This window comes from Pinus tabuliformis, chromosome 3_2 (genome assembly GCF_031772625.1).
Source record: "Pinus tabuliformis cultivar Carrire ecotype Pingquan chromosome 3_2, CPIR1, whole genome shotgun sequence".
Classification (NCBI taxonomy): Eukaryota; Viridiplantae; Streptophyta; class Pinopsida; order Pinales; family Pinaceae; genus Pinus; species Pinus tabuliformis.
In genome coordinates this window covers 264,102,831-264,122,767 of record NC_142302.1, presented here as the reverse complement: position 1 = coordinate 264,122,767, position 19,937 = coordinate 264,102,831, and the positions used below count along the sequence as shown (strand labels likewise).

General features: G+C 35.1%; 1 protein-coding gene across 1 annotated transcript in view; it reads right to left on the bottom strand.

The window, feature by feature from the left end:
• Positions 1–224: 224 nt before the first annotated feature.
• Positions 225–19,937, bottom strand: part of LOC149180676 (uncharacterized) — a 33,125-nt gene continuing 13,412 nt past the window's right edge. The window contains exon 4 of the mRNA XM_089413953.1: positions 225–450. Coding sequence (XP_089270079.1) covers positions 225–450 — 226 coding nt within the window. The remainder of the gene's footprint in view (positions 451–19,937) is intronic.

Genomic DNA, 19,937 nt, shown 5'->3' with positions numbered 1-19,937 from the left:
TTTATCATGGCTCTTGTATCTATTTGGGCATCTATATGATACTTTTTATAGCCTTGAAATTTAATGGCAATTAGATTTACCATTTTGTCTCCAATTCCACTTAATTCTTTCACTAGCTCTTCTCATTTTTTTGTACATAAACCAAGTGGTGTTTGTGTCTTGTCAAACATGGATGAGACAAACTGGGAGTTCAATTCATCTAGCTTATGAAGTTTTTGTTGGATTTATTCTACTAGTTTAGCCATTTGTTGTCTATCTTCTCTCAAGATTTCTTCTATTCTTCTAATTTCTTCTAGAGCAATGTCTTTCGTAGAGATTTTTCGTTCTGGTTTCTTGTAGATGGATGTTGTATCAGGCTCAAACCATTCATCTAAATCAATCTCCTCATCAAAATGAGATTCTTCAGTTATTGCTTCTTGAAGTTTGTCAATCTTGTCTTGGATTCTTCGTCTGGGAATAATCAAACTAGAATCAACAAACTTTTCTATTTTGGGAGATTTGTTATTTGATGTTTCACATTTTGAAAAGAAAACATTAAGGAATTTGATATTTATGTACAATAGTCTTCATTATCACTGATGTATGAAATAGTAATATTCTGGAAATCATTTTCAAATTTTGTATCAGACTCAGTATTTACAGAGAAGTATTCACATTTTGAATCCAGCTTAGAAAAAAGATCCCATTCAGCTAGATCATATGAAGATTTAAATAATTCCATAATCTTGTTCTGAATTCCTTTCTTATTTTCCTCTGGACATTTGTTTGCCCAGTTGTCCTTCATGAAGCATTTATTTTCTCGAGCATGTTTTGATCTTTTCTTGAATACATATCTTGTCCTAGGAGATTTGTTCGTCTTGTAATCTGGCTTTCCAGATTTCTTATTGAATCAATACTTTCTCCTAGAACGATCACACTTATGATTTTGGTATTTATGAGAACCCTTCTTAGAGGAGTTTTGAAAGCAACCAAAGCAATAAGTTTTTTAAAAGGAATAACATAGATTAGGACTAAAACTCAACTACTTTTTAACATTCTTATGAATTTTGTAGGTTGCACATTCATTTCTAAAAATTATAAGAATATGTTGTTGTAAAGAAGCGAAAGAAAGAGTTTCAACATATATTCCTTGGTTGGACAGTGACTGTTGTACTAACTCTGGAATTTTTCCTAGCATTAATGTTATATAGTGCCTTAAATAAGCAACATGGTAATGATCTTGGATTTTATAATGCAAACTCTACATGGTACAATAGTAATCACTCAACAAATCTAGGCTGCATAATTTTTTACTCATAAACATTTGAGCATAATGATCAGAGTCATATGGTATAATGCTTGGAAATTCATGAGATAATACCATTAGCATTGCCTAGAGGGGATCTTCATTTTCCAAAATCTCAACTTGTTTAGTCTTGTTTATTTTCTCCCACCATAGTCTGGCATTTCCTGTAAGTTCCCAAGTTATTTGAATGATGACATATTTCCATGTAGTTTTTGACTCAGGTTTCTTCTGTGTAGCCCATGCATTTATCTTTTGTAGTAAAATTAATGTTTGGTCTCTGACCAAACAATCAAAATTTATGAAGAATGCATTACCATCGCTGGTCATGTCAAGAAGAGACTCATCTCTAGCTTCTGTCATTGACATTTGTTTAGTCCATTCAGAAAATGGACTTTTATGCTATTGTGATCCTATATCGAAACCTGTAGTTCTTGGAGATTTATGTGAAATGCTAAAAGATTCATTTCTTTTATGTTTGGTATAAGATTCTCCAGTATCTTCTTGTCCTGCAATTTTTATTTCATGAACTTTGAATCTTTCTAGTTTGGCTTTTATCAATTCTAGCTTTTCTTCGGCTAGATTGGCTCCATTAACTATCTTTGTAAACTTCTAGGGATCAACAATTTCTTTAGAAAAATATTTTAGTGATAAACTAGATGAATATTGAGAAGTGTTGAGATATGTAATTTTTTTCCTTCATTCTCAACCTCTTCATAATTCAAAGGAGACCTCGGTCTAGGCAAATAATATTTAAAGCTAGTCACAACTAAATGTACAGCTTGCCCAGAGAAAAATCTAGCAACGAAGTCATATTTTCTTAACGAAATTTAGATCTGGAAAATTTTAATCCAAAATTCATGAATGGATCAGTACATAGTGATCTACAATTTTTACGTTATAGATCAAATACAGAGCCAGAGCTAGATGAGCATGTAAAATTACTAATTATAACAATTATCGTCTGTCTACCTAGCTCAAAATTTAGATGACTTGGAAAAAGATATCCTCGAACTCAAACAGCATGTAAAGACTACACATAAAACATATGACACAAAGTATGCCCATCAAAATGCCCAGGATGATCAGCTGAAAGAAATTGTTACACAAATAGGAGTTATAAGTAAAGTTGTGACTAGCTTTAAAGATTCTCTACCTAGACCAAGGTCTCCTCCAAATTATGAAGAGGCTGAGAATGAAGGACCATAATTTACATATCTCAAGGCTTCTTAGTCTTCATCTATTTTATCACTAAAATCTTTTTTTGAAGAAATTGTTGATCCCCAAAAGTTTACAAAGATAGTTAATGGAGCTAATCTAGCCGAAGAAAAGCTAGAATTATAAAATCCAAACTAGAAGGATTTAAAGTTCATGAAATAAAAATGGAAGGACAAGAATATACAATAGAATCTTCTACCAAACGTAAAATAAATGAATCTTTTAGCTTTTCACATAAAGCTCCAAGAACTACAGGTTCTGATATAGCATCACAATCCCATAAATGTCCATTTTCTCAATGGACTAGACAAATGTCAACGACAGAACCTAGAGATGAGTCTCTTCCTGACATGACCAACCATGGTAATTCCTTCTTCATCAATTTTTATCTTTTAGATAGATACTAAACATTAATTTACTACAGAAGATAAATGCATGGGCTACACAGAAGAAAGCCGAGTCAAAAACTACATGGAAAGATGTCACATTCAAATAACTTGGGCACTTACAGGAAATGTCAGGCTATGGTGGGAGAAAATAAACAAGACTGAACAAGTTGATATTTTGGAAAATGAAGATCCCCTCCAGGCAACGTTAATGGCATTATCTCATGAATTTCTAGGCACTATACCAATTGACTCTAATCATTATGCTCAAATGTTTATGAGTCAAAAATTATGTGGCCTAGATTTGTTGAATGGTTACTATTTTACCATGAAGAGTTTGTATTATAAAATCTCATATCATCGCAATGTTTCTTATTTAAGTCATTATGTAGTATCAATGCCAGGAAAAATTTCAGAGTTAGTACACCATTCATTGTCCAACCAAGGAATATATATTGAAACTCTTTCTTTCGTTGCTTTACAGCAACATATTCTTACAATTTTAAGAAATGAATGTGAAGTCTACAAAGCTCATAAGAATTTTAAAAATTAGTTGAGTTTCAATCTTAATCTTTGTAATTCCTTTTCAGAAACTTACCACTTTGGTTGCTTTTAGAACTCCTCTAATAAGGTTTCTCATAAATCCCAAAGTCAGAAGAGTGAGTGTTCTGGGAGAAAGTATCGATTCAATAAGAAATCTAGAAATCCAAATTGCCAAACGAATAAATCTCCTAGAAAAAGATATGTATTCAAGAAAATATCAAAACCTTCCCAAGAATCTAAATGCTTCATATGTGGAAAGAAATACCACTGAGAAAACAAATGTCTAAAGAAAAATAAGAAAGGAATTCAGAACAAGATTATGGAAGTATTTAAATCTTCATATGATCCAGTTGAATGGGATCTTGTTTCTGAGCCAGATTCAAAATGTGAATACTTCTTTGTAAATACTAAGTCTGATACAGAATTTGAAAATGATTTCCAGAAGATTACTATTTCATACATCAATGATAATGAAGACTCTTGTACATATATATCAGATTGATTAATGTTTTCTTTTCAAAATGTGAAACATCAAATAGAAAACCTCCAAAAACAGAAAAATTCTCTTGATTCCAGTTTGATTATTCTCAAATGAAGAATCCAAGACAAGATCGACAAACTTCAAGAAGTAATAAATGAAGAATCTCATTCTGATGAGGAGATTTATTTAGATGAATGGTTCAAGCTTGCTATAGCATCCATCTTCAAGAAACTAGAATGGAAACTCTCCAGCAAAGACGCTACTCTAGAAGAAATCAGAAGAATAGAAGAAATCATGAGAGAAGATAGACAGCAAATAGCTAAACTAGTAGTAAAATAAATCAGTGGAATTGGAGACATAATGGTAATTCCAATTTCCATTAAAGTTCCAGACTATAAAAAGTATCATCTAGATGCCCAAATAGATACAATAGCCATGAGAATCTGTTGCAAGTATAAATCCATTATGTCTTATTACTAGCAACCGACAAAGATAACTTTGAAATTTGTTAATAAGAAACTTATACAAATTGCTTATGTTGCCCCTGATTTCCCACTATTGCTAGATTCAACTTTGGTTTATGTTACTTTGTATAATTATGATATTGGATATGACATACTTATTGGACAATATTTTGCCAAGAATCATATGCTTATGGTCATTGATAAAGATCAGATAACATTCAGTGTTCAAAATGAAAAGGTAGCAGTTCCTGCTAAAAATACATATACTATCAGAATTCAACCTAATAAAGTGGACATTGTTGATGAATCAATTGAAGACCTATCTAAGATCAACAAGATCATTAGGAATGTAGAACTTTTCGACAAAAAGTCTTGAAATATATTGTAAATAAGGTCAAGATAGATTGTATATTCGAGCGCCCTAATGCCTTTTGGTTCAGAGAAAAATACTTTGTCTCACTTCCTTTTAAGGAAGGGTATAACCACAGAGCTCAAAAGGCTTATTCCAATCATATGAGCCCAGCAGAGCAGAAGTTATGTAAATAAGAGATTAAGCAACTCCTAGACAGAAAATTAATAGAACCCTGTAAAAGTTCATGGGCTTGCCCAACCTTCTACGTCAACAAACATTCAGAGCAGAAAAGGGGAAAAAAGAGGTTGGTGATTAATTACAAAGAGTTGAATGAAGCTTTAGAACCTATCAGGTATCCACTTCCTAACAAATATATTCTCTTGGAAAAAATATCTGGTGCTAATGTGTTTAGTAAATTTGATTTAAAGAGTGGATTCTAGCAGATAGGTATAAATCCAAAAGATAGGTACAAAACATCTTTTGTTGTTCCAAGTGGCCAATATCAGTGGACTGTTATGCCCTTTGGTTTGAAGAATGCACCCTCTGAGTTCCAGAAGCGCATGGAAGACATTTTTCACAACCTTGATTTTGTTATTGTATATATTGATGATTTGTTGGTTTTTAGTAGAGATGTACAGGAACACAAAAAACATTTAGAATTATTTTATCAAGTTGTTTTCAAGCATGGTCTGGTATTATCTTCTTCACCAGACAAATTCATTACTTCCCAAACCAAGATTGAGTATCTTGGTTTACTTATATCTCAAGGGAAGATAGAATTGCAACCTCATGTTTTACAGTCACTATTGAGATTTCTTGATCAGCTTCCTGATATAAAATTTGTCCAAAGATTTTTAGGATGTCTAAACTATGTTAGACAATTCTATTCAGAACAAGCTAAAGACACAAAGATTATTCAGCAAAGATTGAAAAAGGGTTCAGAATGGACATTACAAATGACAAAAGTTGTACAGTGAATCAAGCAAAAAATACAAGGTTTTCCATCCTTATCTCTCCCAGATCCAAACATGCCTTTCACCTTAGAAACTGACACTTCTAATTCCTCTTTGGTTGTTATTCTATTACAAAAGCATCATAAGAAGGAAGAAATATGTGCTTATGCTTCAAGCACTTTTACAGATGCAGAGCTTAAATATCCTTCATCTCATAAGGATATTTTAGCTATAAAAAATGGGATTAAAATATTGTCTTTATCTTAAAAGTGTGCATTTTATAGTCAAAACAGATCTCAAGCATATGAAAGGCATGTTTCAAAACAAAATATTGTTAGAACAAGGAAACTCCTGAGTTCTTAGATGGGAACTCTGGTTAGAAGGGTTTGAATTTGACATCATCTATAAAGCAGGCAAAGAAAATTACCTTGTTGATATGTTAACTAGAGAAGGGGCTAAAGAAACAAAAATCATTCCAATTAAGAAATTTGAAAAGGGAGAAAGCTCTAAAAGGAAATCCCAAGTAGAATTATGCTCATCATGCCATTATGCTTTTCGTTGGGATTATTTTACAAAAGAAGAAAAAAATTAAAATTGAAATTAATTAATTAAAAAATTAAAATAAATAAATAAATAAATAATTACAAATTACAAATTAAAGAAAAAAAAGGTTAAGTCTCTACTAGTTGAAATTCAGAGAATCATCTTAGAAAAATGGTTTAGTTCATGAGAAGGTCGACACAGTTATGATATTAACTAGCATCTTTTACAAAATGATTGTGTTTACTTTAGTCAGGCAAGAGTTCTATATTCCAGGATAATTTATATATTTGACCCAAATCTCATTTGGATTAAATATTATGGTATTCACAAGTATGCCAGAGCCTTTGAAAGAATCTCTGTCATTATGTATTGTGAAGATATTATGTCTCCATTATGATACTGGAGTAAACAGATGGATATATTAATGGTTTCATATGTTCCAAGAAAATAATATTTTGATTGCAGAAGTCCATACAGAACATTATCAGTCTTAGAGAAAGAAATGGAGGAAGGAGCTCTCATATATGATATTTTGAGTTCGATCTTCTGTATAGAGGCACAACAGTTGAAAGCGATCATGACAATAGTTCTTCATTTGGCCATAACTTTTGGAGAAGTTGGAATCCCTCAAGATAAGATGGATCCTCACATGTCATTTTCACCTTTCTTTGCTTGTTTTGGTCATGAACCTCCATGGTTAAATCATATCATAGTTGGCATCAATATGGACTGGCATGCCTCAAATCATGATGAAAATTTCAATAATTCATATTGTGATTCTGACAGGAGTCCTAAAGGATCTTATTGATTAAATACTCAAAACAATAATTTAGAACCTTTTCTAGCTTTCTAGGGTTCTCCGTAAATGAACATCCTCTTTGTACAAAACTTTAAGTACAATTATGCATGCTTTCGTGGGTTCCTCTAGGTGGAATATCCACTGTGTATTTTATTTTACTTTACTTTCATGAATAGTGTTATACTTTAAGGAGAAGAACATGTCGATTTCGTGCATTTCCCATAAAAATATCCACTGTGCAAAATATTCTTGATACAAATTTTAGATATCAGATCTAGCTTTTATGATCTAGTATTGATAGATGGAATCTAGAGTGTTTCTAATTTCTTTATATAAAGGAGAGGGGACTCTTCCCAAATCACTTTTAATTTTCAGAGAGTTTCTATAACAGAAAATAGCCTCTGCGTTTGAAGAATTCCAGTTATGTGTTTCATCTTGTGATCTATGTTTGTGTGTATTTCATTATTTTGCGTACTCTGGTAAATTGGTATCGGAAAATTGTACTCCAAAATTCAGGAATGGATCAGTATAGAGTGATCTACAATTTTTACATTATAGATCAAATGTAGAGCTAGAGCCAGATGAGCATGTAAAACTGCTCAATTATAACAAATACCAGTATGTCTACCTACTCAAAATTTAGATGACTTGGAAAAAGATATCCTCGAAGTCAAAGGTCATGTAAAAACTAAAGAGCGTGTATTTTATTATTTTGTGTACTCTGGTAAATTGGTATCAGAGCCAGGTTTTTCTCTATGCAAGTTGTACATTTTTATGCATGAAACAGGAATCATAACACACTCAGGGTCATTTGGGTGTTGTCCATGATGGGATGTAGTGGTAGATGCGGGGGTGGACGATTTTCCTGAATCAATAGATTGTAATTTTTCTTTGGATTTTGACAGTATATACAAGAACTAGAGGGATGGCCATGATCGCTTTGTTTATGACAATAATTTTGGTATTATGTGGAAGAAATACTGTTGACTGACATTCTTGGAGGAATATATATAAATGAAGGGACATGAAGGGATTGACTTCTATCTAATGAATTTACACCTTTATATTTCAATCTTGAGGTTCCATCACGTCTAGTAATAACTTGTAACTGATGATATGTATTGGCTTATTGTGGATACTTTTGGGATAATGGTTGATAGTCACTATTCCATTCATCTGGAAAGGTATCATGACTGAAACCCAATTGTAGTGGAGGAGTGTCACCAAGACCCACTATCACGCCTTCTTTAAGAGCTCTTTTATGCAAATTCGGATTAATGGGTGGCATAATGCTAATTACGAACTTTATGCAAACAATGGTATGAAGTTTGGCGATGTGAGATGTGGAGCAGCATTAAACCCATTAAACTAAAGAAAATATTGTAAGAACTCATTAATATAAGGGTCAGTTAATGACACTTGATATCTCGGAATAATGGATGATCAGACTGTACCATTTATTAGTGGACTTTAGAATCCTCATAATAGTGCATCTTGGAAGTCATTATGTCTGGTATCTAGGACACATGTGAGACACGAAGTAAGCGAAAGTTGAAGGTAAAAGCTGTGATAAGTCTCGTTTGTTGTCGAGGAGAGGCGTGTCTAGGCATTGGGCGTGACCAAGGATTGCATCTCTGCAATTTTTCAGGTGCATATAATACTTTTATCTTGTCAAAATGGAAGTTAAGTGAAGTTATGAATTTCCAAAGAGTCATAAAATAGCTCATGCGAAATGATGTTCTTTTCTTACTAAGTTCCTTAACAAAGACCACAAGGATCCTATTTACAATACTCATGTTATTTCACAAGAATATGAACCTTAACCAAATTGGTCATTACCAAACACAGAAGTAGAAAAAATATATAATCTACCTATATTTAAGTTTTGTGTTGCTAGTATTTTCCGGTTCACTTTTGTAAATGTTCCAATCTCTCTGTCTCGATCAGTCTATCGAGTTCCTCTTGTTCAAAAGGAAGATATAGAATGGGGTATTGAAAACAGATACAAATATATTCACCTCGAATTGATCCAATTTGGGATAAATCCTTTAGTCAAGTCAGGACTGAAACTTTGTGTTTAACATGTGTCCTAGATACCAGACATAATGACATCCAAGATGCACTATTAGGAGGTTTTCAAAGTCCACTTAACAATGGTCCAATCTGGTCATCCATTATTCTGAGATATCAAGTGTCATTAACCGACCCTTATGTTAATGAGTTCTTACAATATTTTCTTCATTTTATTGGGTTTAATGTTGCTCCACGTTCTCACATCGCTCAGCTTCGTACCATTGTTTGCATAAGGTTCGTAACTAGCACTATGCCACCCATTAATCCAAATTTGTATAAAATAGCTCTTAAAGAAGGCATGATAGTGGGTCCCGGTAACAATCCTCCACTACAATTGGATTTCAGTCATGTTACCTTACCAGATGAATGGAATAATGACTATCGGCCATTATCCCAAAAGTATCAATAGTTAGCCAATACATCTCATCAGTTACAAGTTGTTACTAGACCTGATGGAACTTCAATATTGAAGTTTAAAGGTGTAAATTCATTATAAATAATTCAATCACTTTGTTTCCCTTCATCTGTATATATTCCTCCAAGAATGTCAGTTAGCTGTGTTCCTTCCACAAAATACAAAAATTACTGTCATAAACAAAGCCATCATGGTCGCCCCTCTAGTTCTTGTATATAGTGTCAAAATCCAAAGAAAAAATGCTTGTTTATTGAGTCAATACAATCATCCACCTCTGCATATACCACTACATATCATCACGGGCAACACCCAAACTTCCCTAAGTGTGTTATGATTCATGTCTCAAACATAAAAATGTACATCTTGCCTAGAGAAAAACTTGGCAACAAATTCATGCTTCCTGAACAAATTTTAGATCTGTAAAATTATACTCCAAAATTCAGGAATGGATCAGTACAGAGTGATCTACAATTTCTACATTGTAGATCAAATGCAAAGCCAGAGCCAAATGAGCATGTAAAATTGCTCAATTATTACAATTACCAATCTGTCTCCCTAGCTCAAAACTTATATGACTTGAAAAAATATATCCTCGAAGTCAAAGAGCATGTAAAGACTATACATCAAACATATGACACTATGTATGCCCATCCAAATGCCCAAGACGATCAGCTAAAAGTAATTGTTGCACAATTAGAAGGTATAAGTAAAGTTGTGACTAGCTTTAAAGATTCTAGGCCTAGACAAAGGTCACCTCAAAATTATGAAGAGGCTGAGAATGAAGGACCAAAATTTACATATCTCAAGGCTTTATAGTCTTCATCTAGTTTATCACTAAAATCTTTTTCTGAAGAAATTCTTGATTCCTAGAAGTTTACAAAGATAGTTAATGGAGCCAATCTAGTCGAAGAAAAGCTATAATCCATAAGAGCCAAACTAGAAAGATTCAAAGTTCATGAAATAAAAATGGCAGGACAAGAAGATACTAGATATTATTCTATCAAACATAAAATAAATGAATCTTTTAGCTTTTCACATAAAGTTCCAAATGCTACAGGTTCTAATATAGGATCGCAATCCCATAAAGGTCCATTTTCTCAATGGACTAGACAAATGTCAATGACAGAAGCTAGAGATGAGTCTCTTTCTGACATGAACATCCATGATAATGCCTTATTCATCAATTTTGATTGTTTAGACAAAGACCAAACATTAATTTTACTATAGAATATAAATGCATGGGCTACACAGAAGAAAGTCGAGTGAAAAACTACATGGAAAGATGTCGTCATTCAAATAACTTGGGCACTTACTGGAAATTCCAAGATATGGTGGGAGAAAATAAACAAGACTAAAAAAGTTGAGATTTTAGAAAATTAAGATCCCCTCCAGGCAATGCTAATGGCATTATCTCATGAATTTCTAGGAATTATACCATCTGACTTTGATTATTACGCTCAAATGTTTATGAGTCAAAAAGTATGCAGCCTAGATTTGTTGAATGATTACTATTGTACCATGCAGAGTTTGTATTATTAAATCCCATATCATCACAACGTTTCCTATTTATGGCAATATATAGCACCATTGCTAGGAAAAAATCAAAATTTAGTACACTAGTCACTATCCAACCAAGGAATATTTGTTGAAACTCTTTCTTTCGTTGCTTTACAGCAACATATTCTTACAATTTTGAGAAATGAATGTGCATCCTACAAAACTTGTAAGGATGTTAAAAAACAGTTAAGTTGCATTCCTAATCTTTGTAATTAATTTTTAAAAACTTACCACTTGGGTTGTTTTCAGAACTCCTCTAAGAAGGGTTCTCGTAAATCCCAAAGTCAGAAATGTGAGTGTTTTAGGAGAAAGCATCGATTCAATAAGAAATCTAGAAAGCCAGATTACAAGATGAACGAAAAGATTTGTATTCAAGAAAAGATCAAAACCTTCCCGATAATCTAAATGCTTCATATGTGGCAAGAAATACCACTGGGAAAACAAATGTCTAGAGAAAAATAAGAAAGGAATTCAGAACAAGATTATGGAATTATTTAAATATTCATATGATCATATGAAGATTTAAATAATTCCATAATCTTGTTATGAAATCCTTTCTTATTTTTCTTTGGACATTTGTTTGCCCAATGGTATTTCTTGCCACATATGAAACATTTAGATTCTTGAGCAGGTTTTGATCTTTTCTTGAATACATATTTCTTCCTAGGATATTTGTTCGTCTAGTAATCTGGCTTTCCAAATTTCTTATTGAATCGATACTTTCTCCTGGAACACTCACACTTCTGAATTTCGGATTTATGAGAACCCTTATTAGAGGAGTTCTAAAAGCAACTAAAATGGTAAGTTTCTAAAAGGTAATTACATATATTAGGACTGAAAATCAACTTCTTTTTAACATTCTTATGAGTTTTGTAGGATGCACATTCATTTCTCAAAATTGTTAGAATATGTTGTTGTAAAGCAACGAAAGAGAGAGTTTCACCAGATATTCCTTGGTTGGACAGTGGATGGTGTACTAACTCTAGAATTTTTCCTAGCATTGATGCTATATAGTGCCTTAAATAGGAAACATTGTGATGATCTGGGATTTTATAATACGAACTCTGCATGGTATAATAGTAATCATTCAACAAATCTAGGTTGCATAATTTTTTACTCGTAAACATTTGAGCATAATGATTAGAGTCGGATGGTATAATGCTTAGAAATTCATGAGATAATGTCATTAGCATTTCCTGGAGGGGATCTTAATTTTCCAAAATCCCAACTTGTTCAGTCTTGTATATTTTCTCCCACCATAGCCTAGTATTTCCTGTAAGTGCCCAAGTTATTTGAACAACGACATCTTTCCGTGTAGTTTTTGACTCGACTTTCTTCTGTGTAGCCCATGCATTTATCTTCTGTAGTAAATTTTATGTTTTCTCTCTATCTAAAAAATCAAAATAGATTAATAAGGCATTATCATGGATGGTCATGTTAGGAAGAGACTCATCTCTAGCTTTTTTCGTTGACATGTGTCTAGTCCATTGAGAAAATGGACTTTTATGGGATTGTGATCCTATATAAGAACTTGTAGTTCTTGAAGCTTTATGTGAAAAGCTAAAAAAATTCATAAGATTCTCTAGTGTCTTCTAGTCCTACCATTTGTATTTCATGAACTTTGAATCTTTCTAGTTTGGCTTTTATTAATTCTAGCTTTTCTTCGACTAGATTGGCTCCATTAACTATCTTTGTAAACTTCTGAGGATCAACAATTTATTCTCAAATAAAATAAAATAAAAAATTAGTGATAAACTAGATTAAGACTGAGAAGCCTTGAGATATGTAAATTTTTGTCCTTCACTCTCAGCCTCTTCATAATTTGGAGGAGACGTTAGTCTAGGTAGAGAATATTTAAAGCTAGTCACAACTTTACTTATAACTCCTAATTGTGCTTCTTTCAGTTGATCATCTTAGGCGTTTTGATGGAAATACATAGTGTCATATGTCTGATGTATAGTCTTTACATGCTCTTTGACTTGGAGGATAACTTTTTCCAAGTCATCTAAATTTTGTGCTAGGCAGACCAACTGGTAATTGCTATGATTGAGCAGTTTCACATTCTCATCTAGCTCTGGCTCTGCAATTGACCTATAATGTAAAAATTGTAGATCACTCTGTACTAATCCATTCCTGAATTTTAGAATACAATTTTTTGGATCTACACTTCATTCAGGAAGTATGATTTTGTTGCCAAGTTTTTCTCTTGGCAAGCTATACATTTTTATGTCTGAAGCAAGAATCATAACACACTCAAGGAAATTTGGGTGTTGTCCGTGATGAGATGTAGTGGTATATGTAGAGGTGGACGATTGTCCTGACTCAATAGAATAGTATTTTTTCTTTGGGTTTTGACAGTATATACAAGAACTAGACAGACGACCATGATGCCTTTGTTTATGACGGTAATTTTGGTATTCTATGGAAGGAATATTGATGACTAACATTCTTGGAGGAATATATACAGATGAAGGGACACGAAGTGATTGACTTCTGTCTAATGAATTTACACCTTTAAACTTCAATCTTGAGGTTCCATCAAGTCTACTAACAACTTGTAACTAATGAGATGTATTGGCTAACTGCGGATACTTTTTGGATAATGGTTGATAGTCACTACTCCATTCATCTGATAAGGTAACATGACTAAAACCCAATTATAGTGGAGGAGTGTTACCGGAACCCATTATCACGCCTTCTTTAAGAGCTCTTTTATACAAAATCAGATTAATTGGTGTCATAGTGCTAGTTATGAACTATAACATCCTCACACATCTACCCAAGTAATTGGCCAGCCAGTGTAAACATCTGATGAGAGGCTACTATGATTGGATTCGATCTCCTATGTGACCTTAAGGAAGTGGAATCGATGGAACACAACAACCAACCTATCCACATCAGCAACAGAACCCTCGGGAGACATGTTAGCCACTTAGACATCCTATCCCTGGGTCCCACTGATGTTTTGTACATCTTAAGCCTCAGTTTATCTCATGATATAGGAATGACAACGTCCAGAAACCCAAATTATCTCTCACAAGCTTGTGTTCCAGCTTCCAGAGACCCAATTTGCCAGTGTTATACTAGCATCCCCAGGATTTGAGCCACTTTTCAGGCCCAGAGCTCAGGTCACTGCCCAGAATGGAATGATAACTTAGGAGCAATAAAAGAACGTCGCAAAAATGATGCAAAAGCAATAAGTGAAACAAGACCTTAATCAGACTCCTACTAGCCATGACAGGAATTTCATCAAACATGTCGGAAGCATGTAATCTACAGGTGTAACCAACATAATTAAACATAGGGACCTTGTACTTATCTGAGGATCGCTAAGAACCATTGTTCCCTCGTGCCATTTTTTTCATTACCATCTATTAGGCCATAGATACATTATCCATTCATTTACAAGCAAAAGAATGTTGAGATCCATACACATATATTGTCATAAAACATAGATATAATGAGCATAATAACAATAGAAATACTCATGAAAGTAAAACCATATATACCACATATAATCTATCAAAATGCTCATAGAAATACAAGGATAAATAACCTTTCATTAATGATGGAAAAACCAAACCCAGGATGGGACTTCCACGTTCCACCCGATCATAGAATGGTTGAGCCCAATCTCTCTTCATCCATTCACTCTCGTTCCATATTCCAAGCATGAATGTGGGACTCAAACGAAAAGAACCAACTAGGGCATACCAAGGCTAAACCACCTCACCCTCATCAATAGAAATCAAGATTTACCGTAATCCATCCCGGATCACTAGGCCAACACAATGAACACATCATAATAGGCTTTACCATGATCTCCACCTGATCACTAGGCCAAACAAGCATGGATTCCGCCAGATTTCTCCACCTACATCGTGAGGAATTTTCTTGTATCCTAGTCTCTCAGGCTTTATCGTAATCCAAACCCAGATCACTAGGCCCTGAACTGAAACCCCAGTCTCTCAGGCTTTACCGCAATCCACATCGGATCACTAGGCCCTAAACCGATACCCACTCTCGAGACTTTATCTCTTATTTGAACCCAAGATTACTAGGCCCAACGAAGAGTAAACCACCTCTAGGATTTATCGTATATCCCGTCATTCACCAGCAAGGATTCTTAGGCCATCCGAGGCAACACAAAATTCAGCTTTACCACAACCCACAGTTTGGTTCAAAGGGTTAATATTCCATGTGTTCTATCATTTCAGAGATCCACCTCACTTAGCTTTGAATCCATCCGTTAATCCAACTCAACCAAAACATGAGAACCCCATCACACCATGGCTATTCAAAAATCAAAAGGCTAGGCTGAAAACACTGTTACACCGGGCAAAACCCATGCCAGAATAGCAAAAGAATGACATGCAATACCATGCATGCCAAGTCTAGCAAGTGTTATAGCTCCAAATATCACCCTTGGTATTTGTGATGCTTGGTTTATGGCCTAGGGCAACCCCTCCTTCTAGACTTGGTCCAAATATTTTAAAAACAGTGTTTTACTCCATGTACGCTACTTTTCCCTGTGATAAAAGCGTGTACATGCGGGTTAGTCAATACCCAAACCGCGTATATGTGTTAAAACACTTAAAAAAATTAAATTTCCTTAACTATGGACGGAGTTCACAGGTTTTACCCGTTGATTACCTCCTAGTTCCCATGGCCCAATTGTTCCCAACTGTTTCCCAACTAAAAAAATAATTGGGAGAAGTATAAATAAGACTTCTATGGGAAGGCCTTAAGGAGGAGAGAAGAGATAGAATTACTATACTGAGATTATCCCCTGACCAAGTCTGAAGTATCACTGTGCTTCAAGAACTTCCCCAAGTTCAGGAAACCTTTGTTTCCTTGAGTGTTGATATTCTCCCACTTGCTTGAGATATCATGGTATTGGTTATGGAAGGAGGCTATTGAAGACTAGGATTGGACGGACCTGGAGGACAGTTCCGCTTGGAGCTGGAAGAAGAAGACTCAAGTGAACTCTTTCTGTGTTTATTATAGTTTTCTACAATAAAAAGAAACGTTGCCTTGTTCCTGAGATTGACCTTGTTTATGCATCAGATGTTGTTATAACTCATGTATGAATTTCATTTGGATGTATAACTAATCATCTTACTTATATGATGTAAAGTTGATTTCATTAAAATGCTTTATCTATATGCTGCTATGTATGTTCGGATTGGTTGATTTGTAGATTCGAAGATCATCAGCAGTTGCAGAGGGTCTGAACCCTGCTGGAACTACCCAAACGAAGGACATATGGGTATGTTCATCCATATATAGCTTGATTATTTAAGCATGTTGCCTAAGTTGTATGCGTGTTTCTTGTTGTAGATTACTCTTGCTCTGTTAGGGTTTTGACCCAAAGCCCTAGGGTACTTATTCCTGTAACAAAATTGGCGACTCCGCTGGGGATAACAATCTTGTTATTCCTAGTTTGGGTTGTTCAGTGTCAGTCAGGGCTCAGTTCTTGGTTTGCTTGCTGTGATAGTATTTCCTACTCCTGTAGGAACTCAAACTTCAAGTTTGATCTTTTTTATCAGGCCTTGTTTTTTATTTTTCTTTCAAAACTTAGTATACGCACCTTTGTTTGTTTACAAAAGCGTACACACGCTTGTTTCTGTGAACTGAAACCACGTATACGTGAGTTTCTTTTGTCAGAAGCGTGTGTACATGCCCCTGTTCTGGAACACAGTCGCATATACCATTTTTTGTATGCTTTTTTCAAATCTTTCTGCCCAGAAAGATTTGTTTCTTGGTCTGTTTGGTTTCTAAGTGGACAATTTCTGTCTTCAGAATTTAATTATTTAGTTAGCTTACTGTTTTGAATTCTCTCTTATTTTGAAAAGTTTTTGGCCTAGGTTTGCTTTTGAGTGAGTTTTATGATTTTTGTTTGAACACACAAGGCTTCTTATTGAGGTTCTTGATTGTTCTGATCTTCGAGAACAATAGATTGTTTTCAATCTTTGTGTCAAACTTGATTATTGGTCTACTCACTTTGCTTTCAGTCATTTCGAGGCCTTACACCTTTTCTTGCTTTTTGAAAGTTTCTTTTTAATGAATTTGAAAGTGTTTCTTTCCTAACTTCTTGGTCAGTTTCTAAAAGATATTTTGCTGCTTTTGGATCGTTTAGTGCAAGTTGAAACCCTTTTTTGTTCAAGTTTTCATTCGTGTTGAATTGGTAACTTACAAAGTTTCCTTGTGCTTTTCTTTCGGTCTTTGAGCCTTCAGTGGCATATTGAGTGCTTTTGAAAATTTGTTTTCATTGTTTCTTGAAAAAGAAAAGTTCTTAAAAAACATTGTTTTTGCTTTCTTTTGCCAAGTTTGATTTTGGTTTCTTTTGCTTTTTTGAAAGTGAATTGTGATTTTTCGAGATTTGCCTTTCTTATTTGGAAGAAAGTTTGTATTTGAAACTTGCATTCTTTTCAAACACTTAAGTTGGCTTATTAAAAGTTATAAACAATTGCTTCCATTTCTTTTTAGAGTAATCTAGAATCTTGCATTATCATATACACCTTGCATTAGGGTAGTTTTGCATTATTAAAGCATCAATAGTCTTTTTAGTTTTTGTGAGTGTGAAGTCTGCTATAAGAAAAGAAAAGAGAAAAAAGTTTTTTTTGCTTTATAGAAGTTTCTTAGAACCCAAGTATAAATTGCTTTTCATCGAAGAACAAACAAGTGCATTTCATATAAGTTAGTTTTTCATTAATTTCGTTTGCGTCATACAAACACCATCCGTTTCATTTCCATATTGTCCCTTTGACTTAAAAGAACAGCCACTTAAAATCAAGTGCTTAATAAAATAAACTAGAATTTTTTGTATTGTCATCAGAATACACTAACAAGTTTTAGGTTTATTTAGGGCCTTAGATTAGGTGAGAGGAGAGTGAACTCTCCAAGGCCACTCTAAATTGTAAAACATAGAAGTTTGATTAAAGAGTGAAATCCAATAGCATTAGGAAGACCAGGAAAGCTCTATGACTGGGAGTTAAGCACGAGCGTTCTTGAAGATAAGGACAAGAGATACCCCCTCTCTTATTTGTTGGATCTTACCTCACGATTGTTCCACCCGGCTTCTAATATGAGTTGGTGTCTTTAGTTTCTTGTCCTAGGGATCTACACAGGTGGTTGTCGAGGGGAATCCTGTGGCCCCTGAGGTTGATGTTGCATCACGGTCAACAGTAATTCTGGAGGGCACCCTTGCGAAGCTTGGGGGCTTGCACCGGTAAAGCCTGTTGTCTGGAGGTCAACATAACTACCTCTGATACCTTCGCTAGTAGACCTGGGGCGTAATTACCCAAGTCTATTTTCGGAAGTGATCCAGGTGGATGTTGGTGGCCACCCACCTATCCCATTTGGACCCCCACAACTATCTCTTTCAGCTTTTTCAGTTTCCTAAATTGTAGCACAGTTTACTATTTTTAGCAGTTTTTCGGGTCCTGAACTTCCGGAGCCGTTTTGAGGCCCTAAACGACATTTTTTTGGGAATCTGGGGCGACATGGGTCCATGGACCGATGTTGCCTCCCAAAGTTGTAGTACTCGGATAGATCTTTCTAACGAGCTATCGTGCGCTTCAAACGGAGATCGTATGCCAAAGTTACGACTCGGGAAATTGATGTACCAATTTACCCAAACGGGGCCCACAATTTGGCGTTTCATCTTCTAGGGGTAGGTTTCGGGATGTGAAGGGTTTTCCATTGTTTCTCAACAATAAATAGGCCTTCGAGCCTCATTGTAACACAGTTCGAAACAGTTCAGAGGCATGTAGCCACCACATCTCTTCTCAAAAATAAGCTACCATCTCCCTAGCTGGTTTATTTCCATTTCTGGTTGTAAGCATATTTCAGTATTTTCCATTAATGAAATGAAGTATTATTTCCGCTGCATCTTTGTGTATATGGTTATCTCTGTAATTTGTTGCGTTCCTGCTTAAATCCGGATCAGTGGTATCAGAGCGGTCTGCTTTTTCTCTGTTTTTCTTTGCATGTCCCCAACGAGGTCGGGATATAAGGAGTTAGGGCTTGAACTGGTCGAACCTTTGCAAGACCAGCCTCGCAAATACTGACGGCCTCTCATGGTGGATGAGAAGAAAGACGAGAGGGCAGGAGATCCTATCAAAATCTTGCTCGAAGAAGCGCTCGAGCGACAAAGGAACGCGATGATGGATAGCTTTGCGCAGATCCTTCAGCGGCTACCTAGAGGCGACGCATCGGCTTCCAACAGCGACTCTGGAAATGCCACGCCGTTTAAGGTACAAGTTAATTTTTAAATCCCCATCTTCGATGGTCAAATAGACGCAGATGTCGTAGATAAATGGTTAAATCTGCTAGATGGGTATTTTTCTGTTCATGAATTTTCAAGTCGAGAAAAGATTGTTTTCGCTCTTCTCAAAGCAGCCCCCCACGTCAAGGACTAGTGGGAAACCTACTGCGAACAGAAGGATGAAAATACAGGCTCACTGTTTTCAGCCGCACCCACTTGGAATGACTTCCGGGATACCATCAAGGAGCAGTACTACCCTGTCGGAAGCTATGAGGACAAATACATCAAATGGACCACACTGCGGCAGGGACGAGACCAAGATGTGCGCGAGTTCACAAACATTTTTCATACCCTTTGCACACAATTGGGTATCAAAGATTCTGATTTGCATCTGGTACTCAAATACCGTGGCTGCCTACACAAATACATCCAGGAAGAGATGGGGTTCTTGAACATCCCCTCACTCGGCACAACATACCGATAAGCTGTCAAAATCGAGCAAAAGTTCAAACAGAAGAAGCGAGACTTTGGATCTGCAAATCCGAAGCCCAAAGGACAAAGCCAAGGCGGGGCAGCCCAAGACAACCCGCCGAAGTTGCAAG